Here is a 14,774-nt window from a genome sequence, read left to right on the forward strand (position 1 = left end):
CTCCTCTCTCACGTTTCAGACCTGGAGAGGGCAATGCTGACAAGGCGAGCTGCAGCAGTACAGGATGGTCTCCATGAACGCTGCAGCCCTCCACACTGCGGTGGGTTCCTTGGCTCTTGGCTGTCAGGGGCAGGCTGAGCTGACTCGAGGTGCCAGTCCCGCTCCTGTCTCTGGGTGCTGGAAGGACATGGGTGGCCTTAAGGCTGAACCCGTGCTGAAGCAACAAGAGGAGCCGGGATGGGAAAACCCAACCGCTGGTGAAGCGAGGCCCTGGCCTTCCCCTGGGGCCAGTCCCCAGGGCTCCGGGGAACACAGTGCCTTTGTTTGTGACTTGGCCTGCACAAGGAGCCCTTCCCTCGCTCAGCCCCAAAACACCAACCCTTCAAAAGGCCTGTTCTCCCCCTCCCCTTCCCCCAGCAATGCTAATGTGCCAGGCCTCTTCTCATGAACCCTGGGAGAGATCAGGCTGGTAGACAGTTTCACCACTTGTTAAATGTGTGTTTAGCGATCTTGTGAGTAGACAAGAACAAATACAAACAAGCCGGGCTGGAGAGCCCCTGCCCCTCCGCCCTGCCTGGAACGCACCAGCCCCAAAGCCTTTCTTCTCTAACCACTTCAAACTTTCATTTCTTCTGAAGCCACAACAAGGCACACTTTGTAAAGCAAATGAGTAAACAGCAACTTTCAGCTTAAAAGGAAAACAAGGGGGAGGGACTGTTTTTAATTACTGGATTTTAAAAAGGGCTTTATTCGGTTAATTGCTTTCTGTTGTAAAATGTTCTTCTGCACACAGCCCTGGTTCTAGCTGCATTGCTGCTGGCCAGATGGCATTGCAGAGGTAATGACAGCATGTGCGTTCACTGCTTGGGTACACAAGTGCCTTTAACATTCACAGACATCCCCCCCACCCCGAGCCCTCCCAGCCTCATGGAAATGACACGAGGCTCCAAGTTTTGCTCAGACATGACCAGTGGTTTGGCATGTCCAACTCGCATCACTTCCAAAGGACTGGAGGAAGAGCAATCGGCACACACTGAAAAGCCTCTGCAGCATTTCAAGTTGAGTTCCCAAAAGGGCTAATTGCTGTTGATTGTCTTGGCTGCAGCGTTTTACCTTCCTAGTCTGGGGTAATAACCGATGTTCGTGCGAGGTGCTGTGCTCAGCTCGGTCCTACCCGATGGGGCGCCTGTCTTCTCCAACAGGGGAGAGTGACAGTGCTGTGAAGTCTGGCACGGCAGCCAGCGTGCGTGTAGGCATGTGAACATATATGTGTGCATGTGGCTTGGTGCAGCAATGTGAAACGGATTCCAACTGCATCCCTGATGATCACATCCAGCTTGGAGGATACCCCGAGACCCTGTGGAGATGGAAGGATTAAAAATAGAGAGCCAACTAAGAGGTGCACAAAAGGACCTTTAGCAGAAATGCCACCAGCACAGAGCTGTGAAGATGTCGCTGTGCTGGGGACAGATGGCACGGGGAAGGGACAGGGAGAGGAGGCAGCAGGAGACTCTTCTCCAATTGGATCAGCCTCAGGAGGGGAAGAGTGAGGAAAGGAAATGGAGCAGGAATGGCCTTGGGCTCCTGGCACATGGAGCTGCCAGGGAGCCTCTGAAAGCCCTGTGGCTCCCCACTGCAGCCTGGGCGCTGCAGGGGTTTCCACAAGGCCTCAGTGAGCGGGTGCCTCATGGGTGGCTCAGAGTCAGCACAAGGAAAGATGGAGGCAGGCTTGTTACCAGACATGGAGCTCACAGGAGTGCGCGTTCTGTTCTCCCTTGCCAGCCCAGAAAATAACCATGAGGGACCGTGCATATGTGTGGGGAAATAGGGACAAGGAGGCTCCCAGTCCTCCTCAGTAGGGACAGGGATCATCCCCTGCCCCTCCACACACCGGCCGGTGTCTGCTGGCTCGGTCAAGACAAGCTTCAAGCACAGAGGAGGGGAAGTGCACGTCCAAAGGGCTTCCAAAGCCGCCAACCCTCAGCCACAAGAGGCCCCAGGGTCAGGGATCGTGCAGAGTTCAGGGCAGAGGCTGAACCTGCAGTGATGGGGCTGGCCTGGGGGGAAGCCACTGTGCTGACATCCCCTCCAGCACTGCAAGCTCGTGGCTTTCCCTCCTTGCGTGGCTGCTCCCCGCTTAGTGTCCCCCCCAACCCACACTGGTGCTTTCCATGCGGCTGCTTTGAACGGGCAGGCAACCTCCTTTCCAAAAACACACACAGGAGAGAACATCAGCTGCAGTGGAGGAGAGGAGGGGAAGCATCCAGCCTTACCTAGAGGCTCTTCAGAGCAGCCCTGGCAGCCGGGCCGCACAGGGAGCCTGCCGTGCCCGCGGCAGCAGGCAGCTTTCCTGCCGAGGAGAGCTTTTCCTGCACCCGCCGCGGCGGGTGGGTCTGTTCCTGCCAGCAGCCAGCAGCTGGTGATGAATGCTCACTTTCTCTAATTGAATAGCAGGAAGTTAAATCTTGTTTCTTTGCCTTTCAGGCTGTCAGCTGGAACAATTGCCCACCTGTGGCACCACCCCGGGGATATACATAAGGAACAAAACACAATGCTGCCAGAGAAATGGACTGCATTCCCAGAAGATACTGTATGCCATATTGTGTGCCCACACAAGAGAGAGGTATCTGTGCTGTGGTGGGCACGCAGGCAGCCCTGCACGTTTCCAGGCAGACGTGCAGGCAGGGTGGTGTGGGAATGGGTTGCAGGGCGATGGGAGTGAACGCGCAGGGGGCACGCACGGAGCACAGCCATGGCACACAGGGAGGCATGTGCGCGAGCAGACCGCTGCCGCAAGGAGCGGCAAGTGTGTGTGCATGGGCTCGTGCGAGTGTGTACAGCTATGCAAGTACTCTTAGGTGACACATACCACCACGAGATTAAGTGCCAGGCGCTTTGCAGCAGCTGGAGTGGCCGGTGCTCCCGTCCGGCACGCTGGGTTTGTCCTGCGGCTGCCCTGCATCTCCAGCACCCTGCACAGGCGGGCGCAGAGGCAAGCATGTGCTGGTGGCTGCCCTGCATGCTTGCTTGCCTGCTTGCTTTCCCATTTCACCAAGCGCTCTGCCAGACAGGCTGCAAAGCCGAGAGCTCCTTCCTGGAGCTGTGCCTTCTTTCCCTGCCACCCAACATGCTTCCCTGCCACCTCCGGCACTCACATCATCAGTTCACAGCCGGGCCCAGCGCTCCCGCCGGGATGCTCCCAAGGCAGCAGCCATCACAGCTGGGCCAAATCTGACAGTTACGCACAGCTGGAAGAAGCCCAGATGAGGACAAGGCCGGAGGAAGTCCGCTGTGCGCGGCACGGACCCTCCGTGCGTGGCCGGGAGAGGGGGAAATGCGGTTGGGAGGGCAGTGGGAGACACCGACACACAGGCACGCACACAGGCCAACATTGTTGCCGCGGGAGGAAATTATTAATTTGCTGGGAATAAAGTCGGCAGCGAGTCAAAAACCCATCCTCCTGAAGCGCCGGAGAAAAGCCTCCCACCCTCCCCCTTGCGCCCTCCCTGCGAGCAGCCCTGTCGCCTTTGTACTGAGAGACAGGCCCGACACAAGGGCGTCTGTCTAGGCACCACATCCCCATGCCGGGATGAAACACGGCCCGGGTTTCGCCCAGACGCCGAGAGCCCTCGCTCCCCCCTCTGCGGGACTTGGGACACCCTGACCTGGTGCTCCCACCTCCCCAGCCCCGTGGCGGCGGCGGTGGGGGGGGAACGTGGCCATGGCCCCCTCCCAGACAGCCCTTTGTCAGTCACTGTGGTAACAGCCGCAGCGCAAATGCCGCTTCCCTGTTTGTTTTCCCCCTGCCTCTGTCGCGGGGGCGGCCGTGGCCTCCCTCCCTCTGGCTCCCCGAGCGGGAGCTGGGGTATTCAGGGCTCGGCAGCCTGAATGAAGCCAGATCCCTGGACACATTCCTGTGGGGTTTTTTTTTCCTTCCCTTTTTCTCTTTATCCCCCCCCCCTTCTCCCTCGCTTGGCACAAGCTAAAGGATTCAAAAGGAAGCCAGGCTTGGCAGACACAGGGGGAGGAGGGAGTGGGGAGATGAAAGAAGGCCTCTCTCCAGCTTTCTCTTCCAGTTCCCACACTCAGCCCGGCGCGGAGAGCTCCTAATGATTCCCAGCCGCACCTGGAGGAGGCCGCCCGGCCGCCGAGGAAGCGGGGGCCTGTTTATACAGCCAGCGGGAAAGGCCCCCATCGCCCCAGCCATGCCGTGCGGGGTGGCCCCACAGCCACCCAGCCTGGTCACCCCGGGTGACAAGGTGCCTAAGATGGCAGCCGTGCCATGGTGCCCAAGATGGCCACCCTGCTGTGGCACCAGAGATGGTGGCCCCACCTCAGTGCCACAGTGCCCAAGATGTCGGCTCTACCTCAGCGCCACACTGGTACTTGTGGATATAGTGCCCCATGCCGGAGCTGGCGCTGAAGAAAACCTCTCCATTTCCAGCTTGGTGGGCTTCAAGCAGCTGCCCTTCCCCATGGAGGACATACGCCATGAGGTGGTGGGTTGGGGACAGCCTCGGGGCTAAGATGGCCACCGGGGTTGTGCCAGGGCGGAGATGCCCACTCACACGTTCCCCAAACACACGCCTGAAGGGGAAGGAGCAACAGGCGGCACCGCAGAAGGCGGCGATGCCGCTTGGAGGACGTTGGCCCACGAAGGAGGCCTGCGAGGAGGACGCCTGCCACCATCGCACCCTCCCGCCGCGCCGCGCAGCCCTTCACGCCCTCTCGTGGCACCCGCTCGGCACCACAACCATCCCCGTCCCCACGGCTGTGCCAGCAGAAACGAGCCCACCGTTCTCCCCCCCACGCTCAGGATGGGCGTGAATTTCCAACACACGCGACTACTTCCACCCGTGCACAAATTCCCGACAGATGCAGCCCGAAAGCAAGCGCGGCGCGGAGCCAGGTTTCCCTCACAGGGCAACCAGAGCAACTTTTCCCTCATTTATCCTCCCTCTCACAGGATTTCCCAAATAAAGACTCTGCTGGTCCTCCCTCAGGGCTTCGCTGCCTCTGAGCAGCGTTTCACAAGGCGGTGGTCTGGTTGTGGTGACTGGAAGCGGTTCCCCGTTTCACGGGGGGACGGTGTCAACGCCGCTGCCTGCAGATGCTAACTTGCAGAGCCCTGAATGGATTTGCTTTATCTCGAGGGGGAAACCACTGCTCCCTGCTTGCTGCTGACAGCCACAGTGACAAGGACGCAGCCGCAGCACAAGCGCGGGCCAGTTCCAGCTGCTGGGCTGCTCGTGGGTACTCCTGGCCGGCTGGACATGAGCACTCACCGAGTAAAGCTTAAAAATTCAGAGCCAGTCCTGGGCTCCCCTTTTTGTCACAGAGAGAAGGGAGAACCATGCGATTTGCCCTAAGACAAAACAAGTAAAAGTCCCATCCTGCGTGTAGGACTGCTGGATGCTATCCCCGAGGATTTTATCTGTATATTTTTTTAAACACTAATGCCCATCTCCTCTCAAGTCATTCGGTCGGAAAATTTGGCACCGATTGTGCCAAGCTCACAGCAGCATGGGGCTGGCCATCGCTCCCTGGCGGGTGCAGCCATACTTGCCTGGCATCTGTAGCCCCAGGGCTGCGGAGACCCCCTCCTCTTTTCCTCGGTGGGATTATGAGCGCAGTCCTATCCAGCACAGCGCTGCCAGCAAAGCTTTGAAGTGCAGCCCTGGTAACGAAGCTTTCGCTGCAGGAATGGGAAAATGCCAGGACAGAGAGATCTCCGCCTCCGTCGCTCACTGGCTTGGGCAGAACTGGGAAAACTAAGCAGTTTTTAAAAAGGCGAATCTCCAGACAGGGAATGGGACATATTTGTTCTGCGGTTACAAGATCTTTGCCCTCTTGCATTTTGCTCCAGCCTTGTAACCAAAAGGTTATTTCCACCAGCATGGGCAACACACAGAGCTAACCCCACAGCTATCTTAAGGACCAACATCAAGCTGTGGAAACTGCTGGCTTCCAGACAGAGCCGGACAAGCCCCAGTTCTGGGGGGAAAGAAGAAGCAGGGTGGAAGGTGGGTCTATTTACCCCACTGACTCTATCTGGCAAGGGGCCAGGCCTTAAACAAAAACCGTCTGGTGCATCTTCCAAGGAGCTGGCCCAGCGTGGAGCTGCTTCTTGGCAGAGGGAGACGCTGGCTTCCTCCATCAGCAGGGCAATGAGCAGCTTCACACACGCTCCGTTAAGTCACTGCTTCGTTGGTGGCCTTCCCAGCACAGGATGGCTGAGCCCAGCCACCCCGGGTGCACATGGGGGAACCATTTTAGGCTCCGGTGACAGAGGCATCAGCAAACACTGCTATAAATAGTGGTGTCGAAGGAACGAGATGGTCAGGCTGTTCAAATCCTGGCACGGCCCTGCTAGCGCTGATAGCAAGTGCCCTTTGCTTGTTCTCTTGCCGCCAGGTCCTCTTATCTATTCTTCCAACTCCGAGTGTTTCTGTCAGCCTGTCACCAGGTCCCCTGCCCTGACATTTTAGCCTCCTGGGATGGCTGCAGGTCCCTGCTCGCATTTGTTGGCCACTATTCTGCACTCTGGAAAGGACGTAAAACTAAATGTGCTGCAGGGACAAGGTGGAGTCCCTGCCAGTGCAGCCTGGGACCCCTCATGGCCAAGACCACGGGGTTGTCGGGACAGGCCTGTATTTGCATGGCCCCTACACACTGGGACCTGCTGCTGGGCCTGCAGGCATCACTGCAGAGATATGGGGTTTTGCACTTAAGAGCTCTTCTGGATTTCTGCTTTTCTTCTGCAAGGAGCTGGAGTCATCCTCCAGACCTGAGGTTACCTCTGGATCATTCTGATCTCTGTTATGGTGATGGGGAAACTGAGGCAGGGAGGTGTCATGACTTACCCTATGTACACGAGGACCAGGAGAGCAGAGTCCACACTCTGCCTGCCCTTCCTGCCATGCAGCTGGTTATCAGGGGTGTCACATCAAGAAGCCCCACAAGTTTTGGGGGTTAAATCCTGGATTCATCATGAAAAGCGGTTCCTGCTATTGAAAGGCCATGATTACCTTGTGAACATCTGTGTTGACAATAGCTGAGTGGCAGCATAATTCTCCATCAGCTCTGCCTCCGCTTTCTCCTCCTCCATGTTCTTTATTTTAAAGCACACTCATTGCAAAGCCCTTCGATGCCTGATGAAGGAAAAAGCTCAGAAAACAGGCAACAGAAACAAAAACTCAGGCTTGCAGCAAACCAATGACAAGACATCACAGACCCAACTATGCAAACGTCCCCCTCCTCTCTCTGCATGGCCTTGGCCTATGTCTCTCCATGACCTGTTGGCTCCTTGGCCCCAGTGCCAACGCTGGTCCCCAAGGGCGAGTCAAGGGCTCGGGGCAGTCTTTGCGTGAACATCAGAGGCAGCTCTTGGCTTTGGCATGGACATCCTGACCTCTCAGGACTGGGTGGGCTCACCTGGACTTTCACTGGTGCAACATGGGTCTTATCAGTGCTGGAATTTGTTTTCCTCCAGGCATCTGGTGGAAGAACATGGAGGATTGGGGATGGGCGCAGGGAAGGCATTCCAGCAAGCAAGGCTGCACAAGAACACTCTCTGCTGAGGGCCATCCGTCCCTTAAATGAACACCCATAGCAGACATACTGCCCTGAGGCCTATGGACATTCCTTGGCTATATTTGGTGACGGATGGAGAATTTGTTGCTTCCCCTTAACCCATCTGTTCTCCTTATTGGCAGGAAGGAGCTAACACCAGAACTGCAGTGTCGCTATTTGGATAAACCCAGTACTTCAGCAGCAATAAATCTCCCCTAAAAAGCTTTTGCTGCCTCCCACCTGTTGGCTGGGAGAAGATCAAGTTGACAAAAGTCTTCTGCCAAATTGTATTTTTATCCAGGACTTCATCACGAGTCCAGGTTACAACAAAAGCCTGTTCACGAAGCAGAGGAAGGTAGCTATATCACAACACATCTCTCAACTCTGGAATCCCCCCTCTCCCAGAGGCCTCCAGTTCCCAGGTAGCTGCTTTTATTACATTTTCTGAATTCCCTTAAATCCCAAAAGGCCCTTTTCCTTCTCGTCACTCCCACCCCTTCACCATAAAACCTGGGAGGTCCCAAGCAGAGACCCCAGACTCTTGCTGGCTGCACCAGGGAGCCAAAATACCCGTTGTGAGAATGGCAACAGAGAGAGCTGGGCTGGGACCAACACAATTTATTACAGAAAAACACCCAGAGAGATTTCATTAACATGGCAGTCCATTCACAAGAAAAACCGCCGGAGGACAATGAAATGAAACCCACAGCAACAACACACAGCGGGAAAGTCCAGTCGTCGGCCAGTGCAGCACAAGAGGCACAACCACACTGGCCCACCAGGGTGGAAGATGTGCCCAGCCCATGCAGCCAGTCCTGGGGATTGCATTGCTCCCCCAGCCTGAGGCGATGTCACGGATGGGCACATGAGGAAAGTGCAGCAAATCCACATCTGCCAGTTGTAGTGACGCAGGGAAAAAAAAAAACCAAAAAACAACTTAGGAAACCATGTGGATAAAAGCAAATGGGGCAGCCATTGCAGGAACGGAAAATCCTCCTCACACAGGAAGGACTCAAGAGGTGCAAAGGGAGATCTACCTCACTTGGAGCCCGTTTCCCGAGCCCCATGTCTCCCAGTGAGTCCCTAAGCTGCCCTGGCAGCCGGAGGACCCTAAGCAGTCGCTAAAATTCCTGCCTGCACTGTGCCCCTGCCCCCCAGCTTGCACCCAGCTCCCTGTGCATCTCATGGCCCAGAAAGGCAGCAGTGAAAGCTGCTGAGATCCAGGGCCCTGTCCCAAAACCACAACACATTGCTTCCCCGGAGCTAACAGCACCTTCAGACAGGGCATCTCCTCCTGCACAGCCCAGTCCTGCCAACGTTCCTCATCAAAAGGAACGCATGCCTCACGGCACCCAATGCAAGCACCCATCCCCAGTGGCTGTGCTTGCACCCCGTATCCGATCTCACCAGCACCCTGCCCTGGCCAGGGGTTCCTAAGGGCTTGCTGACAACCCTATTCCTCTTACAACATCACCTCCCGGGCTGGCGGGAGGCCCCAGTGCAGCCCATTTGCGAGCTGGCCTTGGCTGGGCTTCCACAATGCGATCTTCAGGAAACACCTTGGAAAAGTTTATTGGGAGGCCAGGCTGTTCTCCCCCTCCCAGCTGCCAAAAAGGTCTCCAAGATACAGTTCAGATCCCAATATCTGGGGTTCACATTAAAAAGATGAGACCTTTTTATAAACCTGTATATTAATAGATGTGTTACCGAAATACTTTCAAGACTTTGTTTGTTTGTTTCGATTTTAGACCTTCTTCTAAGGTGCTTGTCACCCAGACATGACAAATAACAGTCTGTTAACAAAGTTAAATAGTTTGGGGGGGGAAAAGTGCAATTTGCTTTTCACTGCTAGAGCAGGATTTAGTGCAATGAGAAGACAGTCTCCCGAGCCACTGAAGGCATCACCAGCTTGTTTATATATTCGTCAAAAGCGTGATAACTCGGGCTCTAGCCTTGCTGTTGGGAAGGGCTGAGCTGTTTTAGCTGAAGCCTCCCTGCAAAGTTGAGCTAGAGGCAGACACATACCTTGGGAAACTTCAGCCCATGGAGTTGGTGTTTGTAGAAAACTACTATCTGATGACACTGGGCATCCTTCATGCCCAACCATGGGGTGTACTGCCTAAAAAAAAGAAAAAAAAAAAAGAAAAAAAAAAGAAAAAAAAAACACAAGAAAGAAGTAGTCTTCAAATTTTTCTCCTGAGAGTGTCCTTTGGGACAAGGCTTTGTGCAGAAACATCAGTGTGATTTTTCACACCGATTTTGGAGCAGCTCTCCAATTGATTTCTCTTCCTGTTTTTTAATCAGAGATTTGGTTCTCTCTCACAGCATCACTAGCAGAGGTGTCTATTTTAGGAAACACCAGAGGTTTTAAGAAGCTGAGGAGAAAGAGATTATCAACTCATATGGGCTCAGCCTAGAAAGGGGGAAAAAATCCTTTCATTAAAACCCCCAGGCTGAAATTCTCTGCAGATTTACCTAAATGGACTTCAAATTATGTCCCTAATATATTAGGGCCTGCTTTTAACTTAATTCAAGCCCTAGGCATGTGTCTGCAGACCCTGGACGGCTCACACAAGAGCTGGGCTTTGGATGCCTCACTGAGATTATTATTTTTAAGTGCTAACCCATGCAATTGTGAAACCCAAATTTAAAAACCTGGGCCAACAATACACTAGCCCAAAGCTCCAAGCAGGAAACAGGATATTTTTTTTTAAATATATGTAAGTTTTGTTTCTATTTTTCCAAATTTTAGCGCATGAAAGGAAAGCTAGTCAGCTAACAAAATCTTGGTAAAAGGACAAAGACATGAAAGATTTTCTGGTTGGGGAGCAGGGACTGGGTCTGTGAAGGAACAATATTATGGTTTAATTTTAGTTAAAAAGCACATTTTGTTTCAGAGCTGCAAGAAGGGTTTCTGCATGCTCCCAGCTTTCCAGTTCAACAGTTCAGCCTGCACATTTGCTTTGTAAATCAAAGGCTTTGGGAATTACCTGGGGGTTTAAAGAAAAGCCAATAGGTTAAACCTGCCTGGCACAAACAGTCCACAAAAGGCGAGATCCATCCTCGAGGGATTTTGCCTGAAGCAAGTGCAGAGCATGGACAACAGGGAAACAGGCTGGTGGAGCTGCCCGGCGCAGGAGACCCTCCAGCCCCACAGGGAACGGGGACAATGCCACGACATTGCAACAAACACAGAGGCGAAAGGAAGCCTTTCGTCAGCCCTCTCCTCCATCCATGCCCCCAACAAGGCTCCTGCTGGGGAATAACCTCACGCTCACCAGGGCAAATGCTCTCTGCCTTGCAGACCACAACCCAGGTCAGAGCGTGGTGCGTGGGGTGAAGTCTGTGCCGCGTGCTGGGGGCTGCGGGACCACCCAGCTCCGCTACTTGCTGTTCGGGGTTTGCTTCTCCTGCGCCGGCCGCTTGTGCTTCTGGGCGATGCCGTAGGGGACGTGGGCGGCGACAGTGCCCATCTCCTTGGCTCCCTCCACGTGGAACATCTGGTCATCAAAGAAGATGTGAGGACGGATCTTCTTCAGCAGCGGCCCCTTTGGAGCCCCAGCCAGGAACAAAGCCTCATCCGTCTCCAGGCCCCAGCTGCGCAGAGTCTTTAGGGCCCGAGCTCCCGAGCTGGCTGCGCTCCTGGCAGTGACCAGGTAGGTGCGAATGGGACACTCCATCCTCAGCCCCTTGGAATAGAACTTCTTCTGCAGCTTCCCCAGGGCCTCCAGGAAGCCCTTCAAGGGTCCCTGCCAAAGGAAGAAGAAACCATCACTTTGCAGACTTCCATGCTATCCCTTCCTCTAAGCACCCAGTCCTAGCAGAGCCAGACATGCTAGCTAACCCCTTCTCCCTCTGAGCCCCCAGAAACAACAGTGAGGGGCCAGCCACAGCCACCCCGTGGGCCAGCAGTACCATCCTGCTGACCCACCCCATCTCACACTCAACATGCTGACCCTTGGCTTGTTCCCAGAGGTGAGAGCATCCCTGCAGGCTGTCTCTCTCCCAGAGGCTTTTTCTGACCGCACCCCAGCACTACCTGTGCCAGAGGCTTGTTCTCGTGAGCCTTTTCATGCTCAAAGAACATGTCCAAGCCGTGAGCCTTCACGATCTGCTCCGACTCATCAGAGAAGAGCACGGCGTCACCATCAAACGCCACCCGCAGCTGGTTCTCCGACACCTCCAGGTCTTTGCTGGGGCTGAAGATGGTGGCTGCAGCAATCCCTGTGGACGTAAAGCGTGAGGCAAGAGGTGGCAGTTACCCAAGAACCTAGCCTCATCGCTTATCCATTGAGGAGCACAGCAAAACATGACGGGCTGGAAGCAAACACTGCAAGGAAATGCACGCACCCAGTAGTGCCTGCAGCTTGGATCCAAGTCCTTTTACAGCAAAAACAAATCCCCAGATGACAAACCTCCCTTTACATACAAGAATTAACAGGGAAAAACAGTGCCTTTGCCTTGGAAGAGCTGTAGAGCTCAAGGAAAGCCTTATTTCTATGGAAACTAGAGGCTCTTTGGAGCATCAAGGATGGGATGTGGGACAAGGGAGACCCTAGCTGCACATCAATGTAGGGACAGGGACATTGGAGTTATCACTCCTGGCACCAACCCCCTGAGGGCTCCAGGCTCCCCCCCACTACCCTCCACTCAAGCTGGACCCCAGACTCACCCTCTTCAATGGCCCCACTCACTTTCTCGGCATCGGAGGAGAGGTAGAGGTTGGTGTGATAGGCCTTGAGGTAACAGATGGGGCTGTTCCCTCCCGTCATGCAGAACCTCTCGATGAACAGATCTGAGGACAGATGGACCCAGGGTGAGCCTGACTGCCCCCCAAACAAGCCTTGATGCTGCTCCCCTGTGGCTTCCCAAGAGTCGGCAGGATGGGCGCTAATTTTGGTACTGCCGTTCAACAGCATGGCCAGCAGCCAGAGCATCCTTGCCACCAGCCAACTTCCACTCAAAGCCCAGGAAATTTGGGAGAAGTGGGCTCAGCATGTGGTTTGGAGGAAGAGGCAGGAGAAAGTCTCCTTATCTTGCTACCAGGCAATAACACTTTGCCCAAAAGCCATCAGCACCCCCGCAAAGGACAGCTTTGCTCTCAGCTTACCATAGTGGTTGATGCTGTTGATCAAGCGAACCCCAACCTGGGCATGGTTGTTGGTCATGAGGACGATGTCAAAGAGCTCCTCACTGTCAGGGTAAAGCTCACGCAGCTGCGTGTTCACTGCTTCCAGCGCCTGCAGCACCCCAGGGCAAAGTGGGGAGGTGGGTGTCAGCGAGCCCCAAGCATGGCCCTGACCCCCTTCTCACCAAGCAAAACACTTCTGTTCACCAAAACCAGGGATCTGGCCCAACCCCAACTACACCCTGAGCCAACCTGACATCAGCAAGCAGCTTTAGCTGGGAAAAAAGAACTGATTTGGGGGAAAAACACATAGCTACTCTTCTATTTTCAAACACAAAAGGTTTCAAATTTTCATTAGGAGATGAGAATAAATTATCTCAAAGTTACAGATGAGTGTTTTTCAAGCAATCAGAAAGAGAACAAGTCTCTCCCCACCAACTGGATTAGTTTATTCATTGGGAATGGACAAGAGATTGCTTCAGTGTGGGCCAGCACACAAAACTGCACTGAATCCAGTGGAACTTGGGCAGAAATTGGAAAATATTTTTGAAGTTTGAAATGCTTCATTTCAACATGTCAAAATTAGAAATTGGCTGACTCTGTAGCAAGGCTAAATTCAGCCAATTTAAAAGAATAAATAAATTGTAATTAAAAAAAAAAAAAAGAATTCCCTAAAGGGAAACTTTAATATGATCCAAGGAGACGATTTCTTCAATTCTTGGGCTCAGTTGCCAATCTGGAAAATTCAGCGTTTCCTCAGTCCTGGAAGAAGCACATAACTTGCCGGGAGGTTTATTTGACCTCTGTTTGCTCTGTGGTTACATCCCTTCTGCCACGCTGCTCATTTCCCATCCCTTCCCCACACAACCACCCCATAGCACTCCCCTCTCCCCAGAACTTTTTGGTCAGGACCACAGTGCAGATTCAGCTTAGGCGGGTGGATGCTCACCTTGACGAAGGGGAAGGCAGCCCCAGGGAGGAAGGGCTCGTTCTCATGGTCCAGCTGGTATTTCACATAGGCTTCCACCCCTTGCTCGTTGTAAATCTTCTGCTCCTCCTCCATGCGGAAAAGTGCGCGCGACGACACCGCGATGGTGATGGCGTTCTCAGGCTTTGGCTGTGGGGAAAGGGAGAAAATGGGGAGGCAGCCCCTGCACCCAGCCCCGCTGCCTGAGAAGGTATCTGTTAAGTTTCAACACAAAAGGCAACGAAGCGAGTGACACCTCCATAGCGATTTGGAGGATAATGGGGCAGGTGCAACCCTGATCTTCTAATGCCTCAACAGATGAAGCCCTGATGCACCGTCCCCACACATTTGGGATACACAAGAGCCTTTTTTTGCTGCTTGCACCATGCCCGAGCCCTCCCACTGCAAACAGGCTCCCAGGACCCACCCGGACCCAACGTGCTACCCCAGGAGAACCACTCAACCCATGCAGAAGGGATTTGCGTGTTTTTTCTCCCCCCCCAGCCAGGAAAAAAACCCCCACATATTGCGGCTTGGCCAGATCCGTGCTCCCACGATGCTGTCCAGATGTGATGAACAACCCGTGCCAGCTCAGCTTATAAAAACACTTGATATAGTTATTGTGGGCGGAAACATGACAAACAGGTGGTGCAAGCAATGATTTATGAGTCATTATTATTAATGTTCGAGGGCTTGATCCAAAATCCACCGAAGTCAACAAGGGGCCTCTAGTGGGACGTGGCAGCGGGACAGGGGACACCAGGAAAGTCAATCTTATCTTGACCCCCACTCGTCCTCCCTCTCCCCCTTGGAGGGCAGAAGGTTGTTAATCCCCATCACTCACTTGCAAGCATGAAAGCAAATTCATTACTGATGGCCAACAAATCCTCGGTTCCAGAACAGCAAATCCTAAGCAGGGACAGTGGCACAGGCAGCCCTGTTCCCAGCAGACTCTGCCTGCAACGAGTCCTGGGAGCAGGACAGGACTTGGGAGCTCACATGGGGGATGCTCCCCGGGAGCTGTGACCAGTCCCAGCCCACACGCTGCCTGGCTGCACTTAGGGATGCATCTCTGCAGGGAGCCTGGGAAATCCAGGCGTCAGCACT

The 14,774-nt window shown here is 54.2% G+C and overlaps 1 protein-coding gene across 1 annotated transcript; it reads right to left on the reverse strand.

The window, feature by feature from the left end:
• Window positions 1-10,326: 10,326 nt before the first annotated feature.
• Window positions 10,327-13,818, reverse strand: NT5C1A (5'-nucleotidase, cytosolic IA). Its single transcript, XM_010576066.1, has 5 exons — window positions 13,650-13,818; window positions 12,683-12,812; window positions 12,245-12,367; window positions 11,612-11,796; window positions 10,327-11,321 (listed from the first exon to the last, which is right to left on the reverse strand). The coding sequence occupies exons 1-5, from the start codon at window positions 13,761-13,763 to the stop codon at window positions 10,956-10,958; spliced, it is 918 nt and encodes a 305-aa protein (XP_010574368.1). The 5' UTR covers window positions 13,764-13,818; the 3' UTR covers window positions 10,327-10,955.
• Between the last annotated feature and the right edge of the window lie 956 nt (window positions 13,819-14,774).

This window comes from Haliaeetus leucocephalus, unplaced genomic scaffold, assembly GCF_000737465.1.
Source record: "Haliaeetus leucocephalus isolate CR32 unplaced genomic scaffold, Haliaeetus_leucocephalus-4.0 Scaffold517, whole genome shotgun sequence".
Lineage (NCBI taxonomy): Eukaryota > Metazoa > Chordata > Aves > Accipitriformes > Accipitridae > Haliaeetus > Haliaeetus leucocephalus.